Here is a 15,382-nt window from a genome sequence, read left to right on the forward strand (position 1 = left end):
TAAACCGAGATAAAAAATGTTAATCTGCATTGGTAGAAATAGATATAAAGCAGATCGATAACTTTAATCGCGGTTTAACTTACCTACCTTATTATTTTATCTTTTTCTGATTCTTTTATAGAACTAGAAAAAGATAAGAAATCAATTAAACCGAGATTAAAGTTAATCTGCATTGGTAGAAATCGACGTTAGACGCGCTCGACCGATTCCGCGTTTCGAATTGTCGGCATTGTCGCGATCGAGGATCGCGTTGCCGCACGTTGCCTCACTTTAAAAATGAGGCAATGAATGACCGCATTTAGCACAAACGCGAGAGACATGGAATAATGCGCCATTGATCCCTATTTAACCCTGGAATAGAGCAAGTGACCTTTATGTCACCTAGCTTTCTTTCTCAATGCTCCGCTCTGATGAAACGACCATTATAGCTTTCGACGCCGACGTCGCGTAATTTCAAGCCTGTCGAATGAAGGTTGTCTCATTTTATTTCATTGCTGTGGAAAATATAATAATTATCGATTAATTAAAATGTATACGCTGACGTTATTCTGATATAGGCTACGGTCAACGTGACGCTACAAATGCTTTGGAGCGTTCTTCTTCTCCTTCTTTCTTCATTGAAAGAAAAGAGAAGAGGAATGCTTCGAAGCATTTGTAGCGTCACGTTGACCGTAGCCATAGACAGAAAATTATACGTGCGCATTCTACTCTAATTAAATTTGAGTTAAATTACCAGTAAATTGTGAGCTTTCCAAAAATCATCATCAAAAAGAGTCGTAAATTCAAAATATCATAAAATTTTTTAAGCCTTTTATATTGCTTAATCGAATTGTTTGTATTATTTGCGCAATTGACATCTGCTTTCTTATATCTTCGTCCAATATCTTATCGACGACGGTAAACCTTCGCGAAATTCTAGGAAGCAAAAGTTATCATAGATGGAGTTTCGCGTGCATAAATCGTTGGAACAAATCCTCCAACGACTTGCGAAATCTTCGATTTCGATTGGCCCTGCGAAATCGGTCATTGGACAGAACATTGGTCACGATTCAACGAACAAAAGCGTGTTAATGAAGCTGAAAAAAAAAAAGAGGGAAACCGAAATGTGGAGGGTACGATCAAAGCGAATCGGCCCCATTTTCCCCCTCGATTCTCGCGCGTTTACGTTTTAGCCCCAGGGGCGCGTCCCCCGGCCGCGAAATCCGTTTTCAAGCGGCCGCGCGGGCGCGCGCGCATGCGCGCGTGCCCGCGCGTGCGCCGACCCGTCCGGCCCTGGAGGGGCGTGTAGAAAGGAGGCCATATTGTACAGTTAAATTGAAAGAACGAAAATAATTGTATCGCCGTCGCCGATCGCTCTCGCGCGCCCGCACCGCCTACGGTTCCCCTTGTCTACGTTCCCCCGTTATCGTTCGCGAGCCGACGGCCGGATTCCTGCCTGCCTGCCTGCCCGCCCTCGCGTTGCGTGCATCCCGCGACGGGAACCGAGAAGGGAAGCGAGAGAGCAGCAGCAGCAGCAGTAGAGAGCAACCCACGGGACTCGGGAGCCAATCGGCGGCTCCTCGGCCTCCTCTCTGCCCTTTGTATATAAGCCATACGTCGTCGCAGTAGCGCGGTTCCGACCCCGGGGGTAACCGACGTCGGCTCGCTCAGAGGTGCTTGTTGTTTGCTGCGGTCGAGATGGGCACTCGGGACGACGAGTACGATTATTTATTTAAAGGTAAATCGCCACGCTTCTCTCTTTCTCTCTTTCTCACACCCTCCCTCCCACCCTCCATCTCTGTCTTCCTCTCGAACAGTGTGACTCCGCTATCTTTTTTCTTTTTTCACGTACTCGAGAGATGGTCCCCGTGACCGACGAGGTTTTTCGCTGCCGTTTTCCACCGTGGCGACGATGACCGCCGTAACGTCGGTCTCGTGAACGTCGACGATCGTCCGCGGCCGCCTGCGCGCGCGATGACATCAGAAACGATGACCCACCATCGCGGAGGCTAATCCGTTCTCCGCGAGGGGGGAAAGAGCGTCCCGCCGCGATTCCTCGAGGCGACTTCCTGGTCGACGGCTCGCCGTCGCCGATTCCGGTCGTCCTCCTCTCTTCCTCCCCTTCCCCCTTGCCGTACTCTCCTGCCTGTCCCGCTCCCTCTTTGGGCTCTTTCCCTGCGTCGCGAAAAACGCCCGCGATTTGTACATTACGCATGTAATTGGACGCGATATATACACGTATCGAATATACGCGATGTTACATCCGCTATGACGATTGTATGTCCGTCGTGCGGATGTATTCGTTCGTGCGCGTCTGGCATACATGAAATTTCTTTCGGCCTTGTCATTCCGCATCATCTGCACTTTCGTGAAACGGAAGGGGGAGAGGGAGAGGGAGAGAGAGAGAGAGAGAGAGAGAGAGAGAGAGAGAGCAAATTACTATAAACGCTATCGTCAGTTCTCTATCGTCAGCTGTCGTATCTACTACGGCTACGTCTCGATATTCACTGCCAGTACTGAAAAACTATAGTTTACGTCACGTATACTATAGATTGTCAGTGCTGACAGTGAATATTGAAACGCAGCCTACCTTGTTCTTTGTTGATTTTTTTTGCGACAGTTAATGTTAATCAATTACGTTAATCAGTTGATCGCAGAGTTTGGAGCTTTGCAGATCTGTTCGGTTATTTTAGCACCATTGTGTAGTATCGTTTCATGGGACGGTTCCATCAATTTGGTCAATCTTGACCCCTAACTTAATAAGGGTATATTGTAGTCATATATTTGGTCACTGTCACTGTTCCCTGATCTGACTACGCAGTATTGTAGCAGGCTGATAAGTTGGGCTAATCATATCTTTCCTTTTATTCGTATATCTTTTTTTAATAAGTGTGATTCGTACACAGAATCAATTTTATACAAGTAATTTTTAAGACAGGAGTCAGATGTATGACGAAATTTTCTCCTGAATTGTCTTGTCGAAGTAATTGATTAATTTTTTATTATAAATTTGGCTTTAGACAAATGAGAAAGTTATATGTAAACGTGATATACTCGTGTACCGAATACATATATACACTGTGTTTATATTTCTTACTTTGGGAAGAGCGAAGAGAGCAGATGTAGAATGAGGGGGACCAATGAAATCCTTGCTATGCTTTATTTCCCATGCTTTGCGTCTGAATAGCGATCTATGCAAAGAGTACGCATGCATGTTGTACGTGTATGCTATACATGATCATGACATGTGGCACTGATTCACCGATACATGACACAACTTTTTCAGTTTTACAGATAAAGAGCTTTATGCAGTGGTCATTAAGTCATTACTTTTATAGATATTCAACATTCATGGTACCTATTATAAAGGCTGCATTCCAATATTCACTGTCAGTACTGAAAATCTATATATTTTTCTATATTTTACATCACGTATACTATAGATTTTCAGTACTGACAGTTGCTGACAGTAAATATCGGAATGCAGCCACAATAATTGATAATTTTAATTATGAAATTTGGATGATGATAGAAATTTGATCTTAGGGAATGTTTTGATGATATCATAATTATTGACTTTGAAACAGATTTAACTATTTCCACATATACATCTACTTGGGCAAGATTGAGATTAAATACAATTGAGGTATTTTTAAAAAATAATATATAAATAGTTTTGTAATATAAAATTTATATTTTATCTTAGTTGCACGTTCGAGGATAATTTAAAACACTCAAAATTCCTAATTGTTATTATCTTTAGATAATAATGATAAGAATTTAATATATCAGCTGCTCGGAGCAGTTGCAGTCAAGTTTGATATGTGATCTGATACTAGGTACCTGAGATGAGAGGAGGGAGAGAGAAAGAGAGAAATACAATAACTATTATAAAATATATCTTTTTCCATTTCTCACTTGTTAAATGACCCTGTCAATCCCAAAATTTAATTGTTGCTAAGCATTTGTCTAATTGATTCTTTTTGTCTTTTCAGTTGTCCTCATTGGGGATTCTGGAGTAGGAAAAAGTAATCTCCTATCCCGATTTACAAGAAATGAATTCAATTTGGAGTCGAAGTCTACCATCGGAGTCGAATTTGCAACGCGCAGTATACAAGTAGATGGTAAAACCATTAAAGCCCAAATTTGGGATACAGCTGGACAAGAACGCTATCGTGCGATTACCTCTGCGTAAGTTTCACATATTTGTTAGCAAAAAGTTTAAAAATAATAGCTTATTTATCACGAATTATTTTAAGTAATATCATTAAGTCCTGTAAATAATTGCTTATATATAAATACAAATATTGAGAGGCCAAAAAATGAAAAAATGATTGTTCTTTAAATTGAATAATAGAATATTATTGAACCTTTGATTTTTTAATAGTGAAAGTTGAATTTTGCAGGTTGTTATTTATTATTATTATTATTATATTTGAATATTTATTCACAATTAAGAGAATAGAGACTATAAAAATGTATGCGAGTAAAAGAGTTAAAAAGAAACTTAATTCATAAAGTTAACATTTGCCATAAAGATATATGACATACATATCAATAATCTTTTTCTAATTATTAGATATTACCGCGGAGCAGTTGGTGCACTACTCGTGTATGATATTGCGAAACACCTGACGTATGAAAATGTAGAAAGATGGTTACGAGAATTACGGGACCATGCCGATCAGAATATTGTGATCATGTTAGTGGGAAATAAGTCGGACTTAAGGCATCTGCGTGCTGTTCCAACTGATGAGGCTAAAGCGTTTGCTGAGAGGAACGGCTTGTCTTTCATTGAAACATCCGCTTTAGATTCTACTAACGTTGAGACAGCGTTTCAAAACATATTAACAGGTAATAGATCTCTTCAACGATACTGTTATGTATATTAGAATTTATTATTCCCGAAACATCTCATATTCTTTCGCTCAAAACTTTTTGACTTTTTAATCCATCCTATAAATCGAGGCATACATATATGGGGTGAGGGTCAGGATCAAACTCGGTCGGCCGAGTCTATGGGTCAATTGCTCCTACAGAACATTATCCAATGATGTCATATGAAATTAGCAGTTACTGAATTGATTATTAAATATTGGAATTAAAATCATATTAGAACTGTAATAGCTAATATGTTTTGGTGTCTGTTTCCATGAAAACAGTTATCACTTATCAGTGCTTTCTTACAGTTATTGATATATGTGTTGTACTATATGTTGTGTTTTTTAGTACCATAGAATATAGAATTTACTTTTATTATTACATGAGATTCATTCCATTATTTCATGAAAAATTCCATCAATATATTAACAAAATTGTCTAACTCTATATAAATTCTTTCATTTCGTGACAGTGCAAATTGCAATACTACAATAGAATTGAAATTGTGTATATATAATATTTACTTCGAAATATTGTAATATAATACTATAAATATTTTTTCAATATCTAATATATATTATATTTTATTGAGATCATTGAAAGGCTTTGTCTCTATATCAAAGTGGAGATTATTTATTGTATGCTAAATTAAATTAAAATTGCACGTGGCATATTTTATTGTCTCATTTAACAAAATTTTTTGTCTTTACAGAAATATACAGAATCGTATCGCAAAAACAGATACGAGATCCACCTGAAGGTGATACAATCCGGCCACAGAATGTAGAACAAATTGAAGTCAAACCAACGATGAATGCCGAGGGAATGCGTAAGCAGTGCTGCCAGTGACTCACCTTGTTGCTTAAAATGTGTGTACACGTATATACAGTATGAATATCGCGGAAGTACAGTTGGGGATAATATCTAATTTCTAATGAAAACAAATTTCGTTTATGATGCAGTAAAAAGTTTCTGGAATGATCATTTGTATAATAGGATAGATTTAATATAAGAAAACTGTGGTTAGTTTATTATTAATGTTAACTTGATTGTAAATTGAGTTAATTTTTAACATATATCAAAATTAAATATTACTAAAGACACTTCCATCATGTTTCTTTCATTCCAATAATTTATATTCTATACATTGTTACAAAACCATATTGAAATACTGACTTGTTTATTCCTGTACATATATAGAGTCTCTTATACATATTCAATTTTCTACTTAAATAATTAAAATATTTAAGTTTGTTATTACCTTCAAAGGAAACAAATTGTATTGCAGATTGCATAATTTATACAGGATGTTTTAAAACAACTAGATGTCCTTTATCTCTCAATTAATTCAAAGTTGACATTTTCTCAACGGATATGTCGAATCAATATTTTTCGAATAATTAACGATTGAAAGTAAAAGACACTTCGCGAATTAAGTATCAAAATTAAATGAATAATGAAACTAATTAATTGAAAATTGGAATCACGATAATTAAGGATTTCTATCGATTTTTTCACGAAGGAAACATCGATTTCGAATTGGCTAAAGAATTTGTGATTAAAAGGACATCCAGTGGCTTTCGGATATTCTATACAGTTAGATAAAATGCTTTATAATAGTCAGAAACAGGCGATAAAAATTTTAACGATATTTGTGTGTCCAACAATAAATATATATCACTGAACATGTTGAAATTATTTGTAATCATATAGCTTGCTTTTAGACTATTAAACATTTCAAAATATCTAAATAAGCTGGAATATTTTTGGTGCATTTATTAAACTAATTTTTTTATACATGTAATAATCTTTTCATTAATATTATTACTACCGTATTACATTCAATCATTTTATGTATAGTATACATATATATAGATAATCTACTTCATCAATTTTAGAAATTTTTTACATACTTTTTTAATCTTTAATATGAAATAATTTTAATCCCCTTTAATAACATATTTGGTAATAATAAAATAGAGAAAAAATTCGATGAAAATTGATATTGAGCATCGATAAGATGACTCATGTGTGGTATAATCTAGATGATCTCTGACGTCATCGTAAAGAAAGTTTACGTAAGCGTGGATGTGATTCCGAATAATTACGGAATTATGTAATATTTTATAGGTTTTGTACGTTTTAAGAAGCGCATCTATATGAATTCACAATATTAGCTATTTAAGTATCTTTGTAAGCATTCTATACTTATTTTATTTTTTTCGTACAAATAATGAGCATACATTCTCATCTTAAATATAGAGTGCGACAAAAAAACAGATTTATTATTTATATTGCTTGTAAATTTTTTTTGTTTTCCTCTAAGGTTTAGGCAGCCATATATCCATAATCCTTCAGAATCATTTGATTTATGTTCCATATGTGAATTTTTCTACTAAAGAAGTTTCTTCAGAGATTCCGATATTATGCTATTATGTGAAGTATTGAATATATTGTAAGCTGAACTATATTTATTATTATACAGATAATTTCTAAACTTTTTGAAGATTTATAATCTTATAATACATGCCTAGTATTAATTTAATTGAGTGAATTATTTCTTATACTTCAATAGACACTACATTGACACTCATTTATCTGAAATATATTATAAATATGAAAAAAGTATGCTAGTAATTCGAGTCTATATTCGAGTAATAGAGTTTTGTATATCTCAGAATATATATATACATATATTTCTGTTGGGTTTATTTCATAATTCTATTTATAATACCGTTTATTATATATTTATTAAATCCAAATATATAATAAATCAATCACGAAACAATTAATAATCGTTATTTACTAAGTGCACTTTCAAATATTTATTGCTTGTAGCCATAAAGAGTATAATTTTATTTTACAGAAGCAGTCTTGCGGAGGGGAAAAAAGTGGGAGTACTAGTTGGCGGTAGATATAACAGGTGCATAACAGAACGAGAGTTAAGACTATGTGCGCAAGCATGTAATCTCATATGTTAAAGGAGATTTTATCCTTACCAATGCGAGAGAGGACATCCATCAATCCATATACGAGTATGCATTACATGTTCGTAGAAATAATCAAGTAAGGATAAGTGACAAAAAAAAAGATTGTATGATGCTGTAAGCGTGCATATATGCGCACCATTCCGCGAAAAAAAAAGATCATCTTTACTCTCTCTGTTTGTCTCTCTATCTGTCACGATATAAATTATGTTATAATATAAATAAATGTTATATTACTGCTTCTTTGTAATACATACATACATACATATACGACTCTTCTTAACGCGTAGCGTGATCGTGAGTATGTGAACAGTTTATGATCGTATATGCAATGAAGTATCGTGAATAAGTACTATCATGCACTGCATAGAAGAAAACAAATATATAGCTAATGGTGGAAACAGCTAACTCTTGAGATAGTCCTTTCTCGTTGCTCACTCTCGGCTCTTCGTAAATAATAGTACTAGTCTATACAAGCTTGGGCACTACATGCTTCGGGATTACTTTATTTTTACATGAATCTTTCCAAACTTCTTACCGGAAAAAATTATATAAGAACAATTACAAACAAAGCTGTATAGTAGGCGTTTTTCAAAACCCTAAGAGATGTTGCTTTCTGTGTGGCTGTAATATGTATGATACGTTATCGTCTCACGAGCTTTTATTGTATCCTAAATAAAATAGAGAGTGAGTAAGGTGTTGACAAATCGGAGTGTCTATTTCTCGATGAATTACATGAAAAATCAACGGTTTGAAATTTATCACTTATAATAATCTTTAGGAAGATTATTTTAAAAAAAGCAAGATAATTAATGAAAGATAATTATAGTGCATCGTGCGTGCGTTTAACCTGATTTATATAGAGTACGCATAATTTATATTATTGCGATATATATATATATATATATATATATATATATGGATATATATATATATATATATATATCCATTGTAAGAAATGAGAAATAATGCGTTGTTTCTCGAAGCAATCTTAAAGTGGTAAGATCACAAGTATAATTACCGTTTGATATAGCAGGCTTATTACTTTGTTATGGACTTACATACATACACACACACACAGACACAGATACACGGATACACGAAACTCAGAACTAATGTGTATAAGCAATGTCAAAGTGACCATAGTTTTCTACAGATATTTTTGATTTATTATGTATCCTTAGACCACAAGCTACAAAACTTAGGAAAGGCAAATTTATAATTTCCTTTAAACTAAGTAGAATAAATTTTATATATATACACAGCTGAAAAATATGATTTAAGATATAAGATTGTTTCATCCTCAGTTGAATACAAAAAGGATATTATATCTATAACGATATAGATTATTAATAATGTCTTGTATTTCGTTATTTTATTAATAAAATACCAAACTTGCTTTTAAGACGAATGATTATAATGAATGTATCCACAAGTGCTTGTAAGTGATATGCCTCCCTATTTTTACGCTGTGACAACACATTTACATGATAGAATTAATTAGCTCCTTATGGAATACAATCTGTTACCGGATGTAAAAAAGAACTAATTGAAACAAACATGTTTTATAAATATGATTGTTTTGTGCAATATATAACATTGTATAGTACTAATAATCGCTGAAATTATTTAATCATAGTGCATAAAATGTTCTCAATCATAAAACTATAATATATGAGAAATATTTCTATATACATATATACAAAATATTTATTCTTATAATTTATAACTTGTTTAAAGCTTGTTATAAATTATAGCGTCAATTTATGTATTACAATTAGTATTACAAGGATACCGTGCATGAAAACAAACTAGATATTTTATAAAGATATTTATATTGTGCTTTATTATAAATACATAGTAGAAATTTAATTTATATTAGGTCGTGGGAATAACAAAAACAGGCTATTTTTAATCCTAAATTCCTACTTACAAGCAGGAAAAGAAGATTATGAAGATACAGGTAAAGATGCTGACTCCAGACGAATAGTATTTCTCTGAGAATTACCATGATTTTTCTGTCGCCATTCAAGCCATCGCGTTAATTCTGGACTTTGAGAGGCATCGTTAAGATCAGTCCGACCTTCTAACTGCTGATAATAAGCTTCTCGAAGCAATCGAAAGGTCTGTACATTTTTATACGGTAATTGTGTCATAGGATCCAGATACTTAGCAGGCAATCTAACAAAACAATCCAAATTTAATTTTTTTTTAATGCTAGATTATATTATTTGTTCACAAATAGCAAAATGCAGATAGGCAACTTTAACAATAACTTTAAATAATATTTTTTTACCGCGTGATTGCACATAGAGGCTTCAACGGCGGCCTTTGTTGTGTCGATTTCTTAAATACGTCTAGGTACGATTGTTCGTTTTCGTAAGTAATAAACGTCCGTTCATAAAATGTCCCAGTTTCTTCGGCATGAATATCTTTTTCTTTAGTGGGTGCAGAGACAGCTGTATCCGCAGATTCTTTCCTGTTATCGTCTTTCCCATCTGTTTTTGACTCTGTTTCGCTGAAATATATTAAATAAATAGGGTTAAAAAATATTAAATCCAGTATATACTTTAAACATTTATTTTAGAGGTTTTCTCTTCTTTATATCCCGTTATATTTTAACATTGACAAAAACATTGTTTTAATTGGAAAAAATAAATGAAATATATACCTTCCTTCTTTTGGAGAGCTGTCAGAACCTGGGTTATTAGAATTTCCTCTTTTCTCATCATCACATTCAACATTGATTTTTTCATCTTCATCCACGCGTGTCTCAGATAATACCATGACTGGCATCGACACTGATTGATACCTAATCATCGGTCCAGTATGTGTCTTTCTCACAGTTCTCGTAGTCTTTTTTTCATTTTCTAGTTTCTGATATTTTTCTGCAAATGTAAAAAAATCCTAGCTATGTTTTAAAGGTACATTCTTAACATTTTTGAGATTTTTTTTATTCTTTAGGAAGAAATATGACTTTGATACATTGTTTTAAACTCATTTTCAGTTTTCCCATTTAATTTGTATTTTCTATTCTTAGTCAGAGAAAGCGAAAAATGCCTGAATAAAAAATCTTGTTAGATATAAACTTATTTTATACATACCCAACGATTTCACATTAAGTTCCTCTGTTTGCAACGCTTCTTCTAGTAATTCCTCCTGAGTGGGTTTCCATATATCATGCTTTACAACTTTTACCTTCCGCCTCTGATCCTCGTTTCTCTCACGCAAGCGTTTCTGCGTAGCTGCCGACTTTGCGGCGGTAGAGCGGCGTATTGATTTTCTCTCTGCACAAGATGTTACAGCAAACATTTTGGAAGGAAACATGTAATTCATGCACTGAAGTATTCGCGTTACCTATGCTGTCTATGAAAATCTTATCTGGTTTCGATTGTTTTATCTTCCTTTCTCTGGGTGTTGATTGCGCAGCAGGCTTAGGCTCCTTATACGCTTTCGTCACTAATCTGCGTTTCTTTTTCGGCCCCTCTTGCTCGGTATCGGATACCGGCTCATCATTCTCATCAATGCTAAAGTCTGAATCCACTTCGTCCTCCGCTTCATCTTCTTCCCTAAAATTCAGACATTTATATACCTTGCGAGTTTTCATTATGGTAGCACTATGGAGGCCACAAACATGTAATCGTGATCCTGTTCCACTTCATCGAAGCCACCGTATGTAGTTTTATAGAAATCATCTTCCTCCTCCTCGTTCAACAATCTTGCCATTTTATTGCCAGCATTCGCACGCTTTTCTCTCGTCGCAGCCATCGTTATGAAACTTTCTAGCTAGCAACTTTCAATACAACTGATATACGTTATCTAATTACGTCTTACCTGGGAGAAAAGAGCAAAATGCAAACATATTAGAGCACAGTTTTATTGATGACAAATCATTCTTAATACTCTGCCAAGTAAGGTTATATTTAGATTAGAACCTTCAGTCTTGGAATATTCCGTTCTACTTCCGAGTCTTTTATCTCGCCAAGCTCACAGACAACGTAAATATTGTTTTATCACGCTTTAAAGAGTTCACGAATAATTTGCTCCTAGAATTTGCCCGTTACTTGACGCAGCTATCTACTGCTTACAAACAATACAAACATGTGGAAGCCAAACTGCATTATCGTAATATGGTATACCGTGGTCAGCTGTCAGATGGATCCGACATTTCTGCCATCTTATGATGGCAAATGTAAATTTTGAGATTCTCGATTGTATTTTTCCGTCACGTCATATGCTTTGATGTGTTTGCACTGGTTTGCACACGGCCGTACAGATAAGATAATCGTGCGCCACGATTGTGCGTTATAAAAATTACGTATGTATTTTACGCTATTATGCGATAAATTTGTTCCTCGATTGATGCTCAGTTCCGCAATCAAAAATTGTAGCTATACATTGTAACAAATTGTACATAATAAACGTATTGCCTTATGTACTATGAAGTTAACAATCTGCGATGCTCTACAAGTTTTCTATTTAATTTAGATTGATATCATTCTGATTCTACAGGAAAAAAATATTTTTCCATTATATATAGGTAATAAAATTGTGTCTGTAATTATGAATATTTTCTAATGTAATATGCATCTATATTAATTATATCTATATGCATATATTTGTACATAATTCTTCTCCGATGTACATTTACATTTAATATAATGAGTAAAACAAATTTGAATAAAACGACTTTGCTTTGCTATTAACATGATACAACAATAATATTATAATACGTGCTATAACATATATTAATGTCATGTTATGTGTTATGACGAGATAATATCTAAAATGAACATATGTCTATATCTATCTTTTTCTCCTGTGTTGTCTAATCTCATGTTTGCTGTTGCTTTGCATTTTGACAGTGGGGAGAGGTGCTATCACATTTATTGAACTTCGAGCTTCAAGATTATTCAGTCGAGGAGCAAGCCAACAGATAGCAATCATGGGGGAAACTCAGGAAACTGTGGAAGAAATTTTAGAAAACCATATACCAAAGGAGAAATTGGCTAAAGTTAAACGTATTTTATATGGAAACTCATCTATGTAAGAATTTATATATCACAAAATATATTTATACAATAAATTTTCTTTCTATGTATATGTAATTTATATAAAAATACTTCACTTGGTCATATTAAACTTTATGAGCAGAAATAAAGGCATATATTTCCGTTTTACAGTTTTTATTTTATATCTGTTTTGATTGCAATATTGATAGCAGCTCAATAACTTGTATCTAATTGTCGTAATTTGTTCAATGAATAATTATACATTGTGTGTATGGAATATGTACTTAAATACAAAAACTATATAATGCAAAGTTCTTAATAAAATATATAAATATATAGTTTTGAAAAACAGAGTTAAATCTATATGCACAACATAAATTCTATCAATTAATCCTACAAGTACAAGTGAGACATTTATACATATTATTCTTAGACCATTAGATATAAATTGGGAAGATGAGCATTTTCAAGTAAGAGGATGGCAGATGCTTAGTAAGGTCCAAGAACAGCTTCGTCCCCCACGTCTAGTTCGCGTTGGACTGATACAACACTGCATAAAAGCAGCAACATGGGAAACAGTTCAAGTTCAACGAGATGAAATACATAAGAAAATTGAAACATATATTGTACAAGCAGCTGTTCGTCAAGTTAACATTTTATGTCTCCAAGAAGCATGGAGTACGTGACATTCATTATATATATGATATACATAGTTGTGTGTGTATATATATAGTATTATAATAGTTTTGTTATATGTAAATTTGCGTAATAATCGATCTGTGCGATCATCGCAGCTATGCCTTTCGGTTTTTGCACGAGGGAAAAGTATCCGTGGTGTGAGTTTGCTGAGGATGCCAAGACTGGGGTCACGACCCAGTTTTTGTCTAATTTCGCTAAGGAATACAACATGGTAATAATATCGCCGATTTTGGAGAGAGATTCTACTGACAGCGATACCATCTGGAACACCTGCGTGGTGATCAACACCGATGGTACAGTCCTTGGTAAACATAGGAAGAATCATATTCCCCGTAATGGAGATTTTAACGAATCCACCTACTACATGGAGGGCAACACAGGGCACCCAGTATTTGACACCTGCTTTGGGCGCATCGCGATTAACGTATGTTACGGGCGCCATCATCCATTGAACTGGTTGATGTTTGGGTTGAATGGGGCGGAGGTGAGTCACAGATCATAGACGTTTCTACATGTACGGCCACAAATTCGACGTGCAACGTCTATCTCTCATAAAATTTGAAGTCAATTTTCTTTTGCGGAAGAATTCTTTCTTTCACATCTTTCCTAATTTCACAATTTAATTAATATCTTTTTAATTAATATCTTTATCCGAAGTTTCTCAATCATATAATCTTCTTTACATTTTTTCAGATCGTTTTTAATCCATGCGCAACTACTGACGAATTATCGGAACATCTATGGCCAATCGAAGCAAGATGCGCCGCGATAGCAAATAGTTATTACACGTGCGCTATCAATCGCGTAGGAACCGAGCGTTTCGCAAATAAATTTACCTCTGGTGATGGAAAACCAGCGCATAACGATTTTGGACACTTTTATGGCTCTAGTTATATTACCGCCCCCGATGGCTCGCGAACTCCAGGTCTAAGTCGGCACAAAGATGGACTGCTCGTTGGAGAATTGGACCTCAACATGTGTCGACACGTAAAAGATACGTGGGTATTTAGAGTAAGTATTTCACATTTTCTGATTATTCGTCGTATATAGAATATATAAAATTATAGTAGCACTAAGTTCGTTATTACATTAATTTGTGATTCAAGAAAGCATTTAATAAATACCGTAAATATTTAATGAACGGAGAGAGGGAGGAGAGAATTAGTTCACATAATAAAAATTTGTACATTAATTTGTTTGATGTAAATTATCTGAAATAAAAAAAGAAATTTGAATGCCTTTTATTGAAATATAATCGATAATAAGTATACCTTATCGAATATATTTCACAAATTCTCCATTACCTCCAAAACTATGATATAAATACATTAAGAAATATGTAAATTCTACTATATTTATTCTGTCTTATGAATTTTTTCAGATGACCCAAAGACTCGACATGTATGCTAAAGAACTTGCTGAATATGTTTCAAAGCGGGATGGTAAACAAGATTAAAGAAAAAACAATTTTACTAATGCAAATTTTACGAAGTTTATAATTAAAGTTATATAATTAAAATTATATATAATAAGCTTAAATTTTAAAAATTTTGATAATCAAATGTATTTGTATATCATATACGTATATCGCCATTAAATGTGTAATTAACATTTATATTTTTAAGAATAAAATTTAATTTTATAATACACTTTGCACTCCAGATACAGTACCTAGCTGAGGTTTAAAATATAAGTATCTATTGACGCATTGAGTTTTCTGAGGTTTACAAAAAAATTTATATTTTTCCATAACATAAATGATTTATTTAATTCACGCATGTTACAAAATTTATATACACATAAATTGCATCAAAAGAAAATTAC

At 33.9% G+C, this 15,382-nt stretch overlaps 3 protein-coding genes across 4 annotated transcripts; 2 read left to right on the forward strand and 1 right to left on the reverse strand.

Annotated features, from left to right (window-relative positions):
- The first annotated feature begins 1,294 nt into the window (after positions 1-1,294).
- Positions 1,295-9,252, forward strand: Rab11 (RAS oncogene family member Rab11). The gene is made up of 5 exons (XM_071710014.1): positions 1,295-1,717; positions 3,975-4,170; positions 4,559-4,833; positions 5,573-5,729; positions 7,727-9,252. The coding sequence occupies exons 1-4, from the start codon at positions 1,678-1,680 to the stop codon at positions 5,707-5,709; spliced, it is 648 nt and encodes a 215-aa protein (XP_071566115.1). The 5' UTR covers positions 1,295-1,677; the 3' UTR covers positions 5,710-5,729; positions 7,727-9,252.
- Positions 9,253-9,663: 411 nt separating this feature from the next.
- Yl-1 (Vacuolar protein sorting-associated protein YL-1) lies at positions 9,664-11,946 on the reverse strand. The gene is made up of 7 exons (XM_071710008.1): positions 11,783-11,946; positions 11,482-11,681; positions 11,205-11,416; positions 10,952-11,134; positions 10,519-10,735; positions 10,144-10,365; positions 9,664-10,028 (listed from the first exon to the last, which is right to left on the reverse strand). The coding sequence occupies exons 2-7, from the start codon at positions 11,613-11,615 to the stop codon at positions 9,797-9,799; spliced, it is 1,200 nt and encodes a 399-aa protein (XP_071566109.1). The 5' UTR covers positions 11,616-11,681; positions 11,783-11,946; the 3' UTR covers positions 9,664-9,796.
- An 83-nt stretch (positions 11,947-12,029) lies between these two features.
- Positions 12,030-15,207, forward strand: Pyd3 (beta-ureidopropionase pyd3). 2 transcript variants are annotated; one of them, XM_071710013.1, is made up of 7 exons: positions 12,046-12,165; positions 12,360-12,387; positions 12,713-12,893; positions 13,293-13,537; positions 13,654-14,042; positions 14,252-14,569; positions 14,940-15,207. In XM_071710013.1, exons 3-7 carry the CDS (start codon positions 12,793-12,795, stop codon positions 15,012-15,014), a joined length of 1,128 nt encoding a protein of 375 aa, XP_071566114.1. In that variant the 5' UTR covers positions 12,046-12,165; positions 12,360-12,387; positions 12,713-12,792; the 3' UTR covers positions 15,015-15,207. The 2 variants fall into 2 exon arrangements, with proteins under 2 accessions (XP_071566112.1, XP_071566114.1); XM_071710011.1 differs by lacking the exon at positions 12,360-12,387 and having other exon boundaries at positions 12,030-12,165.
- Positions 15,208-15,382: the final 175 nt, after the last annotated feature.

Source organism: Temnothorax nylanderi, unplaced genomic scaffold, assembly GCF_030848795.1.
Source record: "Temnothorax nylanderi isolate EJ_2023f unplaced genomic scaffold, tnyl_v1.0 TNYL_tig0084_pilon, whole genome shotgun sequence".
NCBI lineage: Eukaryota > Metazoa > Arthropoda > Insecta > Hymenoptera > Formicidae > Temnothorax > Temnothorax nylanderi.

Coding starts and splice junctions, on each gene's coding strand:
- Rab11 (XM_071710014.1), top strand. CDS start 1,678: ATGGGCACTCGGGACGACGAGTACGATTATTTATTTAAAG. Junction 4,171..4,558: donor TATCGTGCGATTACCTCTGC/GTAAGTTTCACA, acceptor TCTAATTATTAG/ATATTACCGCGGAGCAGTTG. Junction 4,834..5,572: donor GTTTCAAAACATATTAACAG/GTAATAGATCTC, acceptor TTGTCTTTACAG/AAATATACAGAATCGTATCG.
- Yl-1 (XM_071710008.1), bottom strand. CDS start 11,615: ATGGCTGCGACGAGAGAAAAGCGTGCGAATGCTGGCAATAAAATGGCA. Junction 11,135..11,204: donor GATTTTCATAGACAGCATAG/GTAACGCGAATA, acceptor CATCTTGTGCAG/AGAGAAAATCAATACGCCGC. Junction 10,736..10,951: donor ACTTAATGTGAAATCGTTGG/GTATGTATAAAA, acceptor TTACATTTGCAG/AAAAATATCAGAAACTAGAA.
- Pyd3 (XM_071710011.1), top strand. CDS start 12,793: ATGGGGGAAACTCAGGAAACTGTGGAAGAAATTTTAGAAAACCATATA. Junction 14,043..14,251: donor TTGGGTTGAATGGGGCGGAG/GTGAGTCACAGA, acceptor ACATTTTTTCAG/ATCGTTTTTAATCCATGCGC. Junction 14,570..14,939: donor AAGATACGTGGGTATTTAGA/GTAAGTATTTCA, acceptor GAATTTTTTCAG/ATGACCCAAAGACTCGACAT.